This window comes from Trichechus manatus, unplaced genomic scaffold (genome assembly GCF_000243295.1).
Source record: "Trichechus manatus latirostris isolate Lorelei unplaced genomic scaffold, TriManLat1.0 scaffold00001, whole genome shotgun sequence".
In the NCBI taxonomy this organism is placed as follows: domain Eukaryota; kingdom Metazoa; phylum Chordata; class Mammalia; order Sirenia; family Trichechidae; genus Trichechus; species Trichechus manatus.
The window spans coordinates 8917762-8933124 of record NW_004443937.1 but is presented as its reverse complement, the minus strand read 5'-3'; the positions used below and the strand labels follow the sequence as shown (position 1 = coordinate 8933124).

Genomic DNA, 15363 nt, shown 5'->3' with positions numbered 1-15363 from the left:
TGTGCAAAGGATATGAACAGGCACTTCACCAAAGAAGACATTCAGGTGGCTACCAGAATACATGAGGAAATGCTCACTATCATTAGCCATTAGAGAAATGCAAATCAAAACTACAATGAGACACCATCTCGCCCCAACAAGGCTAGCATTAATCCAAAAAACACAAAATAATAAATATTGGGGAGGTTATGGAGAGACTGGAACACTTATACACTGTTAGTGGGAATGTGAAATGATACAACCACTTTGGAAATCAATTTGGCTCTTTCTTAAAAAGCTAGAAATAGAAGTACCATATGATCCAGCGATCCCACTCCTTGGAATATATCCTAGAGAAACAAGAGCCATCACACGAATAGATATATGCACGCCCATGTTCCTTGCAGCACTGTTCACAATAGCAAAAAGATGGAAACAACCTAGGTGCCCATCAATGGACGAATGGATGAACAAGTTATGGTATATTCACACAATGGAATACTACAGTGATAAAGAACAACGATGAATCCGTGAAACATCTCATAATGTGGATGAATCTGGAAGGCATCATGCTGAGTGAAATTAGTCAGTCACGAAAGGACAAATATTACATGAGACCCCTATTATAAGAACTCAAGAAAAGGTTTAAACACAGAAGAAAACATTCTTTGATGGTTACGAGGTGGGGAGGAAGGGAGAGGGGTATTCTCTTACTAGATAGTAGATAAGAATTATCTTAGGTGAAGGGAAGGACAACGCACAATACAGGGGAAGTCACCACAACTGGACTAAACCAAAAGCTAAGAAGTTTCCTGAATACAACCAAATACTTCGAGGGACAATGTAGCAGGGGTGGGAGTCTGGGGACCATGGTTTCAGGGGATGTCTAGGTCAACTGGCATAACAAAGTTTATTAAGAAAATGTTCTGCATCCCACTTTGGTGAGTGGCGTCTGGGGTCTTAAAAACTATTGAGCAGCCATCTAAGATGCGTCAATTGGTCCCAACCCACCTGGAGCAAAGGAGGATGAAGAATACCAAAGACACAAGGAAAATACTAGCCCAAGAGACAGAAAGGGCCGCATAAACCAGAGACTCCATCAGCCTGAGACCAGAAGAACTAGATGGTGCCCAGCTACCACCAATGACCACCCTGACAGGGAACACAACAGAGAGTCCCTGATGGAGCAGGAGAAAAGTGGGGTGCAGAACTCAAATTCTAGTAAAAAGACCAGACTTAATGGTCTGACAGAGACTGGAGGGACCCTAGAAGTCATGGCCCCCAGACTCTCTGTAAGCCCAGAACTGAAACCATTCCCGAAGCCAACTCTTCAGACAAAGATCAGACTGGACTATAAGACATAAAATGATACTCGTGAAGAGAGTGCTGCTTAGCTCAAGTAGATACATGAGACTAAATGGGCAGCTCCTGTCCAGAGGCCAGATGAGAAGGCAAAAAGGGACAGGAGCTGGTTGAATGGACACGGGAAATCCGGGGTGGAAAGGAGGAGTGTGCTGTCACATTATAGGGAGAGCAACTAGGGTCGCATAAGAATGTGTGTATAAATTTTTGTGTGAGAAAATAACTTGAACTGTAAACTGTCACTTAAAGCACAATAATAATAATAATAAAAAGGATCTGAGTTAATTTGACCCATTTAGCTGCGCTGTAGTTTCTTTTATTTTTGATCCGTGCATCGTCTGTGTCAGAATGGCATTTAAAGACATTTGTCAGGGAGCTGGCTAACTGTTTGAGGCCTGCTTGCTGCAGAAGGCGGTCGCAGGCAGTGAGCTCTTCCGAGTTCCGCTGCATCTCACGTTGCCCAGGCTCAGTCTTGAGTGTGTGTGTGTGTGTAGAGTGGGGGTGGGGGGGGGTCTCCTCCTGCTATTTGATTTTCCATGCCATCCATGGCCCATAGAAGAACATCTAGTCTGGTAACAGCAACTAATTCTTATACAGAGCTAGCTGTGTACCAGACACTGCTGCAAGCAGTTTATGTGTATCAACTCATTTATTTCTCACAAACGACCCTATGAGGTAGGTACTATCATTATCATTTCCATTTTATAGATGAGAAAGCTGAAGCTTAGAAAGGATAACTAAGTTGTCCAAGGTCACCCAGGTAAAAAGTGGTACCTTAGCTATGTGATGGACAGGTGGATGGATGGATGGGTTTATACCCAATAATCCATGATGAATGGAGCAGGTGGTGAGTGCCGAGGAAGCTCAGCAGAGGGAAGGACGCTGTTGGCTGCAGAGAGCAGGGGTCGCTTTTGTTACTCTTCCTTCTATTAGAATTAAAAAGCAAAATCCTTCAGAGTATGCAGACATAGCCTTAGTACTATTTTTATATGCTAAAGATCTTTGTGCTTGCTTTAAAATACAAATACATTAATACCCATACACAGTCAGATTTCTACCAAGTCTGGGCCCCTCTCAGGGTACAAGCTATAAAACCAAACCCACTGCCGTTGAAGTCGATTCCGACTCATAGCAACCCTTTGGGACAGAATAGAACTGCTGTAATCTTTACGGAAACAGATTGCCACATCTTTCTCCCACAGAGCGTGAAGTCAATTCTCACTTATATTTACCCTATAACAGAGATTAAAAAATCATAGGCATAACCTCCCTACATCCCAGAAACTCTTTTCCCAAACATCACTAGCCATATGGTCTTGGCAAACCACTTAAACTCTCTGCAGCTTAGATTTCTTGTCTGGACCTACCCATTGGCTCAAGCCCTTAATAACTGTATCACAATTACAGCAGCTGCTATTGACTGAGTACCTGCTGTATGTCCAGACTATGCTATGGGCTTTCATGCATTATCTTTTTTTTCGTCTTCCATCTTTTTATTCTTGTGAGCATTTTACTTTCTGAAGGATTTCAAGGGATTTGACTTCTAATGTAATTTTGAAAATAGACTTTTATTTTTAAAAGCAATTTAGGTTTACAGAAAAATTGTGCAGTAAGTACAGAGGGTCCCCATGTATCCCCTTACATCCTCCCCTCCCCCCATACACACTGTTTCTCCTATTAGTAACATCTTGCATTCCCGTGGTACATTTGTCACAATTGATGAGCCAATATCGATATACTGTTATTAAAGTTCATAGTTTAAGGTTCACTCTTTGTGTTGTACAATCCTGTGGATTTTGACAAATGCATAATGTCGTGTATCCACCATTACAGTATCATACAGAATAATTTCACTGCCCTAAAAATGCCCTGTGCTCCACCTATTCATCTCTCCCTCCTTCTTCTGACCCCCTGGCATCCACTGATCTTTCTTCTGTATCTATAGCTTTGCCTTTCCCAGAATGTCATATTGTTGGAATCATCTAGTGTGTAGCCTTTTCTGACTGGCTTCTTTCACTTAGCCATATGCATTTAAGGTACCTCCTAGTCTTTCGGTAGTTTTATAGCTCATTGCTTCTTACCGTTGAATAATACTCCATTGTATGGATGCATCAGTTTTTTTACCTACTCATCTGTGGAAGGACATCTTGGTTGCTTCCAATTTTTGGTAATTACATGTGCTAATCTTTTAATCCTCATAATAACCCTTAGAGATAAGGCAACTGAAATGTACAGAAGTACAGATGTAACTTGCCCAAGGTCACACAGACAGGAAGTGACAGAGCTGGGCAGCAGAAGTACCTCAAGGGCAAGAGACATATCCTCACTGTTTAGTCCAGTCAGGGTTGGCTAGAGAGGAGGAAATGTTTGATGGATGAATGCGTGTGTGGGAAGAGATATGCTCGAGCTGTAGCATACCCCTTTCCACCAAAGTGACTCCATAAGCTTTGAGGAGATCTGGGAACCTGTCAAAATTGTGTGTAACATTTTGCACAGTTGGGAGTCCACATATACCATCTGTTTGACCCTCCGAAATGTTAAGAACCACTAAATGTACTGCAAGAGGACAAAGAGGGAAAGGATTCATGAACAGATGGAAACAGAACTTGTGTTAAGGTACAGAAGAAAAATAACTTTTTAGAATATTGTCTTAATAAGAACTAAAAATTGGGAAAAAGAGGTGCAGTGGGAAATCAGGATACAGGATGTCAGTGCTCTAACAGATCCGTGGGATGGTAAGTCAGGTGCCAAGCAGGAAAGAGGAGTCAGGGAGGCCATGAAAAGTCACTAGGTTAATTACACTCAGTTCCCAGAGACAGGGAGGCACAGCATGCTATGATGCAGGGCCACATGGGGTTGCACCAGGGAGAAGATAACAACAAGCTGGAATTGTAGGAAAGGGCTTATGTATGGAAGCAGGGTGGGGTTAGTGAGGTTGCACAGGCTTCCTGGGGATCAGGCATTTTGAAATATTCTGCAGACTAGGGGGTATGGGGCTGTCCCTAGGTATTGGGTACCTGGCCCTAGGGCCATCAGAACTGGTGCATAGTGGCCCAGGAGCATAAGAACCTGATAAGGGGAGTGGACTTATCAGCTGCTCAAGAAGAGGAACAGACCTGCCTCAAAACTGTGTCAAGACAGCATTTTAAGAAAATGATATTGCAGTCAGCTACCTTTTTACATTTTGAGGAACTGAAGCCCAGAGAAGTTTGATGACTTGCTTGAGATCACAGAGCAGAGAGCAGATCTGAGCCTAGAACCGCAGCGTCCTAAGCCCCAGCCCAAGCTGTCTTCAGCAGGTTGCTGCCTGTCTTTCCCCACAGAAACCAGGGCCTTCCAAGTAAGGATCCCAGACTTCCCCACTGCTGACCTCATGGACACTCTTTCCCTTACTTTCTTTCCAGAAGTGGAGCAGATCGAGGCCATCGCCAAGTTTGACTACGTGGGGCGGTCCCCCCGTGAGCTGTCCTTCAAGAAGGGGGCTTCACTGCTACTTTACCACCGCGCCTCAGAGGACTGGTGGGAGGGCCGTCACAACGGTGTGGACGGACTCATCCCACATCAGTACATAGTTGTACAGGACATGTGAGTGGGAGTCAGGACCCTATGTGAAAAATGCCATAATAGATTAGATGTCTGGAAAAGGCACAGGCAGCAAAATGCTGGGTTGTATGCCAGCTATTTGCTCTCCCTGTTACAGTATGCTTGATCTTCTGTAAGAATGGGTTCTGTCTAACTTCCACTTAAATGGCAAATTGCTCATTCTTCAGAGTATACACACATAGCATTAGGCGCTCCTGGCCCACCATCTTGACCCATGTGACAACCTCCAGGGCTTTCATCACCCACCATGGCTCTCAGTGTCCAGGGGATCTTGCCATGCACCTCCACCCTCCTGGGTCACCCTGTAGCCAGTGGCCAGCTCGCTGCCTCCTTAACTGTCTGCTGTGCTCCAGCCCTGAGGTGGCTTCTTAAGGGATTGGGCAGAAACAACCCTCTTCTTTTTGAGTTAATAGAGCACTACTTTTTATGATAATTTCTGTGGTTAAGAAAGACCTTGCCACCCAAATGCCTAGCCCTACCAGAAGGTCCAGAAAGTCTGCACCTTCCATTCCTTTGAAAGCTACTGTAGGGTGCTGCACACACACTCACTGTGTGCCCTTGGCAGTCTCAGCTGTAATTGATTTATCAGGGAAGCAGCCACCAAGCTGGACCTCAAGGGCAGGGAACCAAAAGCATAAGTTTTGATGCGACAAGGGAAGGTCTGAAGCCAGAGAAAAGGCCAGGACCAAACAGACTCCAAGTGTCTGCCAGAATGAAGGGTCCATGGCAGCCTTCTGAAGTCCCCAGGCTCTTAGGGCAGGGGCAAGTCACTGGGAGGGAGAAGGAAGTGGAAAGAGGCTGGCAGGGCACCCAAATGAGCTCGAGCCACCTTACAATTGTCCAGAGCCCTGGGTCCAGAGATGAGAAATGCAGGTACCTTCTTCCTCACTTGCTTAGCCCCAAACCATTCCTTGAGGAGCCACATACTTAGCAGTCAACATCAGTCCTCAACTTGCTGACTTCATCCCTCCCCCTACATTTCTCCAGTACACCCTCCAGCATTTAGCCTTGCCCTAGCCCAGAGCAGCCTGGGAGAGAAAAGAGGAGAGCAAAGGAGAAGGTAGGCATGGGTGGTGGGACAGAAGAGGGTCTCTGTTGGAGAAACTGACTTCGGAAGCGTTGTTGAGGGTGTGCCTGGTGCAGAGCATGGAGAGGGAAGGTAGGGCATCCTGAGCTGTGGGCACAGTTGAGCCATGAGGTGTGTGTTGGGTTAGCCCTTCAGGGAGATCTCAAGGAGCCCTATACATCCTGGGTTCTTTGGAGGGACGCACCCCTAATTCATATCTGTCTTTCTTCCCAGGGACGATGCCTTCTCGGACAGCCTCAGCCAAAAGGCTGACAGCGAGGCCAGCAGTGGGCCACTGCTGGATGACAAGGCCTCCTCCAAAAACGACCTCCAGTCCCCCACGGAGCACATCTCGGACTACGGCTTTGGGGGGGTGATGGGCCGGTAGGAAACACGGATTCATTTTCCCTGCTAGTGCCATGCCACTTCATGTCTGGTTTAGTATAAGTAAGGGGGCAGAAAGGAGGGAAGGAGGCTGCTGCAGGTCCTGTGTATCCCATGGGATGTGATCTTGGGTACAACTGGGTGGGCCGGCTGGATTTGGCCCAGGAGTGCTGGCCATAAAACAGATCCATCATGGGGTAGCAGCGTCGAGAAGGGGGAGGAAAGACATATTGGCAACTCAGTGCTTTTTATTTAAAATAATAATAATAGAGAGTGTTACAAATTGGCCGGTATTATTCCTCTCTCTTCAGTTCCTGCACCTCCTCCTCACTTTCTGTGAAAGATTTAAGTTGTTATATTAAAAAAACTCATACACTCCCTGAAATGCATATGTAAACAGAAAACTCACACCCACTCATGCCGTGGGGGAAATTGACACTCGGCACCACCCATTTAGTTAGTGGGAGCAGATTTGCCAATTTCTCTGCTGCCTGGGTGTGGGCTGGTCTGTGTCACATGACCTTTCTAGCATGTCATTCTGAGGATAGATATAGTCCAAAGTATGTGGCTGTTAAAATAGAAGGAAAGAGAAAAAGAAAAGAAAGGCTGACAGTTTGTCGCTACTTAGTCAGATTCTCAAAATGTCCTATTATGTGTGTTTTACAGTGGAGAGGTCATGTGTTCAACCCACACGGGTGGGTACTTGGAGATAGAGCCAAGGAAGTCAGTCACAATGAAGGCTGACTTTACGAATTTCTCTCAGCAGAAGCCCTGCTGCCTCTTTTCAGCATGCTCTCATCAGTTCAGCAAGTAGCTCAGGGCATGGGATAGATGACAGAATTGGGGGGAAGTGGAAGGCTGGGGTAGGTGGATGAAAAAGCCACGGTCCCTGGACTTCCAGGAGGGCCAGATCTTCTCCTGCCTCTCTTTTTCTCACTCTCCCCTCCCTCACCTACTTTCTTCTTCTTTCTTTCTCAGTATCTCTCCCTCTCCAACACCTGTGCTTTAGTCCTGTTGGGGTGCCCACAGGCATTGCTTAGCTTGGCTGCTGGCCAAACTGAACTTGGTGCCCCAGTCACAATGCATTCCCAGCACACGGCCCTCCGCTCCAGCCCTCCTCGCCACTTCCAGCCTCCCTCCCCTCACCAGTGCCTCAGGAGCCTTTGGACCTCATAGGATGTAGCAGAGTCTCCTGGGTGTAGAACCTTTAATTTACAAGGTGTTTTCACACCCGCTGAACCTCACTCTAAGGTGGGCCAGGAGTAGTATGCGCATTTAACAGATTAATAAAATGCATCTGAAAGAGGACTTAGGACAGTGTGTGACAGAGCCAGTTCCAGGACTCACCCCCTGACACACCCTCAGTCCCCTTTTCACTCCGTGGAGCCTCCATGAGGGGCAAAACATTCCAAATGCAGGAAAGGGGTGTCCTGTCGAGTGACTAGTTCTCCAAATTCTGAAAAAGCCTCATGGAAGTAGCCCTTTGCTGGGGATGGGTGACAACACCAGACTCTGTTCGACTCCCATGGGGCTCCTCCTGTGCTTGGAGGGAGCTGATGACTTTGTGGTACAGTCAAGCCTCTGTACTTCAGACCCTGTAGAAGCCCACTGGAATCCTAGAAACGTCTGAGCTGCTTAAGATTGCTTCTTCAGCTGAACTAACTATCCACAGAGTGTCCCCAGGTTGAAATCTTATGGCCTTGACTTAACAAGTAGACAAGATTCATTTTGTAATTAACACCTCTGCTGTCTGCAAATGAGGTGCTAACTGTCTGCAGTTTGTAAGCAAAGTGCAGAGTCAACTTACCCCCGTAGCCGCGTAGTCGGGAGCCAGTCCTCTCCTTGCAGACTCCAGGAGGCTTTACTGTACCCACTCCCCAGACGGGTGTGTCGAGCGCGGCGTGGGTGGGCTGCCTCCGAGACCCGCTGGGGCTGACCTCTGCCCCTGCCCCCCGCCCCCGGCTCCTTTGCAGAGTGCGGCTGCGATCTGACGGAGCGGCCATCCCCAGGCGCCGAAGCGGGGGCGACACACACAGCCCGCCCCGCGGCCTGGGCCCCAGCATAGACACGCCACCCCGGGCCGCCGCCTGCCCCAGCAGTCCCCACAAAGTCCCCCTCACCCGGGGGAGGATCGAGAGCCCAGAGAAGCGGCGGATGGCGACGTTCGGGAGCGCCGGCAGCATCAACTACCCCGACAAGAAGGCGCTCTCCGAGGGGCACTCGATGAGATCGACGTGCGGCTCCACCAGGCACAGCAGCCTGGGGGACCACAAGTCCCTGGAGGCTGAGGCCCTGGCAGAAGTAAGGGCCAGCGAGACCCCCGAGGGGCTGCGGGTGGGGACCGCACAGTGGGAAGCCACCTGGGCGGGCCTTCAGGCCAGGCTCAAGGCTAAGCCAGAACCAAAGCTAGTTCGCTGGCTGCCCGTCCCCCCTGGGCCTCTCGGAGGCAGCGGAAGCTTTGGGGGCAGCCGCTAGCTAGTGTTTCCCTAAAGGGTGAAGACGCCCAGCCTCGAAGCTGGACAGGGGATTCCTGCCCTGGGGGGAGGTCAGGATACTGAGAGGTGGTAATGGCAGGTATCTCCACAAGATGGCATGATTGAGTTATTCATTCATTCATCTGTTCCTTTGTTCATTCCTTCATTGGCAAATATTATCTCTCGGTGGCAATCACCGTGGTAGGCACTGAGAGTACAGTAGGCCTAACCCAGATGCAGGCCCCCTCGCATGGAGCTTATAACTTAGAGAAGAGAGAGCGGGCACTCAGTAAACACGCACACAGAGCTGTGAAATGGCAGTGTCAGATGCCCTGAAGGAGTACAACATGGGGTTTAGAGGGTCTCACGTATGGGGATTCGATGTAGGCAGGGAGAGCCATCCCTGAGTAGGGCGGGAGCAGAGCTCCAAGGGATGGGCAGGGCTGAATAATTAAAGCTGGAAGGGAAGAACGTTCCAGGCTCTTCTGAAATGCTTGGAGTTTTTGTTGTTGTTCTCTATTTTGATGAGAAATCTGTGGTTTTTACAACTGCCAAATAGAATTGTGACTTCCTTAGCAATTTAAAAAACTGTTTCATGTAAACACAAGTGCCCATTTTTCCCGTTTCCTTTTTTTTTTCCCTCTGAAATTTGGGGTGAGGCTAGTTATGTACCCCCTTCTCAATGTTATCTCCCACTTAAGGTAGGAGAGACAACCAGCTCTCTTCTGGGCTGTGAGAAATTTGTTGTGGAGAGTGACATTTGAATGTTCAAAAAGGGGAGGGGGAAAATTGTGAGGTAGGCCATGTTCCAGAAGAGGCCAGGAGTGGTTCCAAAGAAATACCCAGTACAGAAACAACTCACCCAGCAGCAAAACTTCTCTTCACACCCTTAGGACCTAGCTTGGTGCCATCTCCTCATTCCCACCCCGGAAGGATCCCAGCAGAGGAGGCAGGCCGCCTGATGGTTCCTTCATTCTGGAAGGCCATTCTCTCAGAAAACCTCACCCTAGCATCCACCATTGCCTGGAAACTCTGCTGAGGGTCCTGGTGGTGGTTGGGGGTGGGGTACTGCCTTAGACTTGGCCTAAAGCCCTTTATATAAGAATCACCACACAATCTGGGGCAGTGTTTCCAAAAGAATGTCTCACAGCAGTCTAGTTCCATGGGATGTTAATGGGAGGGAGGTTTGTTTTATGGTCCACAAAGTTTGAGGAGAGCTGGTTTGACAAGGTTGAATGCCTTGTCTGTAGGACTTTTTAGAACCCTTGACTGTGTTGATGTGCATTGTGAATCTCCAAGAAAGGACACAGGGTAGCCCTGTCTCCCAGATTTTTTTGACCTTTATTCACAGAGCATTTTGCAGAACCAACCCAAAGACTACGCTTTTGGGAGTAGTATGTGTGTTTTTCAGTTTGCAAAGATATTTACACACTCTGTATTTGAGAGCTGCCCCTCAGAGCTCCTTTCACAGAGAACTGGAAAACATGGTAGACAGTGTACAAAGAGCAAAAAGAGGATGCTGGACAGCTTCCAGCCTGCTCAGCCTCCAGTCTGCTCAACCTCCATGAGGATGAGCTCTGGACTGTGCAGCTACAAAGGGGAGCTAGGGCACAGGGGATCCCGTGTGGTAGAGTTCCCACCAGTTCTCTGGTCCCAAGATGTCCTTGAGGATTTAGATTTGAACCCAATTAAAGAGGTTGTTTGGGGAACTTGCAACACTACCAACAAAAGTAGAGCCGCTGTATGTGAAGCTCTCATTTGGGAGGAGGTGAGGAGTGGCCACCGTCCCCACCAGCCCCTTGCTCTACCGTGCCTCTCTGCACTCCACACTGGACTAACGCAAGCAAGCGCCGCCTAAACAACTCAGCTGATCTCTCTCTCAGCTTTCTCTTCTTCTGGCTCACACTCTGCCAGGGTAAAGCGGTGGTGGTGGTGGAGGGGTAATAATTACGTTTTATTAAAGTTATGCGTTTCAGCTCATGCTGGCCTAGAGCAAACAGACAGTAGTGATGTCAATAAACCAAAAAACAAACCAGTTGCTGTCAAGTTCATTCTGACTCATGGCAACCCTATGTGTGCAGGGTAGAACTGCTCCACAGGACTTCCAAGGCTGTGACCTTAGGAAGCAGATCATCAGGCCTGTCTTCTGAGACACCTCTGGAGGGGTTTGAACCACCAAACTTTCAGTTAGTAGTAAAGCGCTTAACTGTTTGTGCCACCCAGGGACTACTAGTGATGTCATGTTGTTGTTGTGGGCCATCCACAGAGGCTTTAATTTAAGCAGAGTGAGTGACGACAGTGCCAAGGAGGCTTGATCACTGCTGGGGTGGCATGAGGACAGCATCCCCACCAGAGATGGGGAGAGTACTTCATCTCTCCCTTCACGCATAAATCCTCCCACACCTAGTCTTTTGGATTAAGGCACAAAAGAGCCCTTCCTAAAATTGCCAATGTCATGGGGCAAGGGGGAAGTGTTACGGGGAAGCATAAAAGCCAATACTGGCTCTTAATCAGAGCATCAGTAGTCCCTTAACAAATCCAGAAGGACAGACTAGAACAATGAGTTGAGGAAGAACAAGGGACCCTGACCGAGGCAGACTGGAATCGTCCTGGGGGCCCTGGGCAGGACAGAGGAAGGAGAGGATGTGAAAGAGGACTTGGTGCAGAAAGGGGGTGGCAGCGCATCTCCAAAATCCTACCTCGTCAGTCTCACTAGATGCATGCATTTTTCAGGATTTGCCTCAGGGAGGAAGAGCAATTTGTCTTGAGAATAACCATGTCTTGTTGAGGGCAGCTTCCAGCAGTGGTCTTCATTGTCCCCTGATGGCCCATCAGTCGGGCTCTGGCCCAGCTCAGCCTAAGCGTCTCCTTTTCATCTGTGTAAGGTGGTGGCGTCCCTGTACCATTCTAGGTGCACCACAGGCTCTGGCTAGAAGGAGCTGGAAAACCACTGTCTGGCTGCTTACAGAGCTTCATCACATCTGTTCCCTCATGCCATCTTCACAGTAAACTTGTGAGCTTTTCCAGATGAGGTTCAGAGCAACTGAGAATTGCCCAACGTCACAGAGCCAGCAAGTCTTTTCACTCGAAATTCCGGGGCCCTTTGTCCTTTCCAGAGTCCCTGGGTGGTGCAAACAGTTAACGCACTTGGCTGCTAATGGAAAGGTTGGAGGTTCAAATCCACCCAGAGATGCACTGGAAGTAAGGCCTGGTCATCTACTTCTGAAAAATCAGCCATTGAAAACCCTGTGGAGCACAGTTCTACTCTGACACACATGGGGTCACCTGAGTCTGAATCGACTCCATGGCAACTGGTTTTATACTTGCCTAATAAAATAAGAGTTTATTCTAAATGAGGATTCTGAAGCTCAGAGAAGTGAAGTAACTTGGTCAATGTCCCAGAACAAGGAAGCGGCAGAGCTGGGATTTGAAACCAGGTCTGTCTGCCTGCAGAGCCCACCCTCTTAAGCAGTGGTCTAAGCTGCCCTTTGTAGGTCTCCTTCCTGTGTAGGACATTGCACAGGGGATGCCCATATTGATTCTCCCGTTTGGTCTATGACGACCTCGGGGTTTAATCTCCATCCCAGCCATGACACCCGCTCCCCCATCCCAGAAGGCTGCAAGCTGACTAGCACCCAGGCTTCTGGACTATGTGCTGACCAGCATTCTCTCTGTCCCCAGGACATCGAGAAGACCATGAGCACGGCCCTGCATGAGTTGCGGGAACTCGAGAGGCAGAACACGGCCAAGCAGGCACCAGATGTGGTGCTGGATACCCTGGAGCCTCTGAAGAACCCGCCGGGCCCCATCAGCTCGGAGCCCGCCAGCCCCCTGCACACCATCGTCATCCGCGACCCCGATGCTGCCATGCGCCGAAGCAGCAGCTCCTCCACCGAGATGATGACCACCTTCAAGCCAGCCCTGTCCGCCCGCCTCGCAGGTGCCCAGCTGCGCCCGCCCCCGATGCGGCCCGTGCGGCCGGTGGTCCAGCACCGGTCCAGCAGCAGCAGCAGCTCGGGCATGGGCAGCCCAGCCGTGACGCCCACTGAGAAGATGTTCCCCAACAGCTCAGCAGACAAGTCAGGCACCATGTGACCTGCAGGAGGGGGCGGCACCGCCATGGCCCACTGTGGCACACCATGGCCTAGGGTGGCCTCTGGTGGCCTCCACTTCCTCCCCAGTGGTCCTGTCCTAATGGGAAAGACCAGAAGGCCAACCTGGGAGGCTGTGTCTGTGCAGAGCTGAGGCCAAGGGCATTCGCTGCAGCTCACGATCAGTCACGTGAATCCAACAGACCCCTCGTGTAAACAGACACCCTGAGGAGTGCAGGAGCAAGAACAGCCCCAACTAGAGCATTTCCTCAGATTGTGGCAAATGTTAAATGGCTTCTCCCACATATCGTCACTGGAAAATTATTCTCTCTACGTACATATATATGCACATATATATGTATATGCGTATATATACACATATATATGTGTGTATGTGTCTGTAGGTGTGTGTATATATATATATTTATGCATCTATATACATATACTAGATCTGGACACACATACTAAATGTATATAGTATCTCCTTTTTCTTTTTATGAAACTTAGATTTACCTCAGACTCATGCCACCAAACATCTCCCGCTGAGTGATTTGGTGGGACTTGCAGGGACTTTTCTGGGAGAATTTAGAGGCCCACAGTAACTGCGAACGAAGCAATACATCACTAACCTGCAGAAATAGAACAAAAACACTATCCCACTGTTTTTCAGAGTTGTGGCCTTCCAGAACAGTCTGCCCCTAAAGGAAGGGTGGGGCAGGCGGTACCCCAAGCAGGCTGCTCCTAGAGGTGGGGAACGCTTCACAGAAAACCCCCTTCTGCCCCACAGCCCCTGCCCTTCCACCCGGAGGCCAAAGGCCAACTGTACCCCCAAAAGCACAGGAGGAAGTTGGCGAGAAGCACCCCAGACCACGGACCCTTTGTGTTTGTATGTAGAAAAAGGGGATAATGAGAACCTAAGCCCCATCGTAGCACAGTATTACATGTGGTTGGGAAAAAGGAAAAAAAAAATAATGATACAGTGGTGTGGAAAACTTCAAAACCTAGAAATGCAGTAGGAATAAATCTGTGGTACTATAGAGGTTTAACTTCTACCGTTTTCAAAATATTTAATTTCTTCTTTTCCTCTTTCTACTAATTATACTGTGTCAGATTTGGAACTAAACAGGCAAGGAGGCTTTGAGTCCATCTAATTTCATGTCCGGCCATGATGACTTTGGTTGGTGCCCTGATGCATGAAGCGCTTGAGCCTAAAGCGCCTGAGCCTAAAGCGCCCAGCTCAGACCAGGGGCTAAGGAGGGGTGATCCTCCGCGTTTCTGCACTAGAGACCACCACAGCTGCTGAGTTTATGCAAGTGAAATACCTTCCCTCTCTCCCTCCCTTTCCCCTCCTGGACCCCTCCAGAGCATTTAACAGATGATATGGTGATGAGACAGGGTAGGTGATCTTCAAGAATAATGAGCAAGGCTTCTGTCTCCTGGCAGGGAAAAGGCCTTCTGGGCCACTCTCATTGGATTCCATTTTACTTCCTCTTTTGATCTCTTGGCTTTTGTTTTCTAGAGATAGCCTGTTTCTGGATAATGGAACCCAGGCGAATCCGGTCCTAATGGGACACTTTGATTTACCGCCTCACGGCCAGGCCAAGGGTCTCCTCCTTACTGTACTCAAGCTTCATCTCTTTTTTCTCTCTCAAGGCCTCTGAGTGTATCTCCATGGCTGTGGTTTGGAGTCAAAATCTTGTGTTAGAGTCCCAGCCCTGCCACTCAGGAGCTGTGTGACTTTGGGCATGGCACTCCACCTCACTGAGCCTCAGTTTCCTGCTCCATAAAGTGAGAATAATAAAGATAAAATGGTGATGTAAGTGAACGAGCTTTGGAAATTGGAAAGCATTGTACAAACATCGTTGCTCTTGTTATTATCATTAGCAAGGTTAGTCTTTTAGCTCAAAAACATACTTTTGAAACTTCCTAATGACATTTGAGAAGTGGCAGTGGAATTTTCCTACCAGATTAGCAAAAGCCTGAAGCAGGGCCCTACAGATATAGTGCCCCCACTGAAGCTTGAAATCCCATCATTAGCATCGCAATCCATTGGATTCAGTTTCCTCCTCTTCTCTGGTCCTCTTTAGAAAGGCAAATACACCCCACAGGAGGGGCCTGTAAGAGATTGATACCCGGGTGTGTAGGAGTGGTAGTCATTCTGCCGTGCCTGGAAGGGCCAGCATCTAGACCAGACAGTGGAGGCAACACTTGAGAAAGGGCACAAAAAGAATGGGAGGGGGAGGCCAGTGTCAAATTTGACCTTCGTCGTTTCACCTGGAAGGAACCCTTATAGCTCCTGGATATGAAAGGGCCTTCAGAATCACCTGGGAGCCCTTTGAGCATAAAGGTATTACCCCATTTTGCAGCTTAAGAAAGCAAGGCTTTGGGATGTGCAGTGACTTGC

At 48.7% G+C, this 15363-nt stretch overlaps 1 protein-coding gene across 2 annotated transcripts in view; it reads left to right on the top strand.

The window, feature by feature from the left end:
* Nucleotides 1–14939, top strand: part of SRGAP3 (SLIT-ROBO Rho GTPase activating protein 3) — a 301121-nt gene extending 286182 nt beyond the window's left edge. The window contains exons 19-22 of one of the 2 annotated variants that reach the window (XM_004368295.2): nucleotides 4746–4926; nucleotides 6245–6394; nucleotides 8368–8695; nucleotides 12550–14939. In XM_004368295.2, coding sequence (XP_004368352.1) covers nucleotides 4746–4926; nucleotides 6245–6394; nucleotides 8368–8695; nucleotides 12550–12963 — 1073 coding nt within the window. In that variant the 3' untranslated portion in view covers nucleotides 12964–14939. The remainder of the gene's footprint in view (nucleotides 1–4745; nucleotides 4927–6244; nucleotides 6395–8367; nucleotides 8696–12549) is intronic. The other variant, XM_004368294.2, reaches the window with a different exon arrangement.
* The last annotated feature ends 424 nt before the right edge of the window (nucleotides 14940–15363 follow it).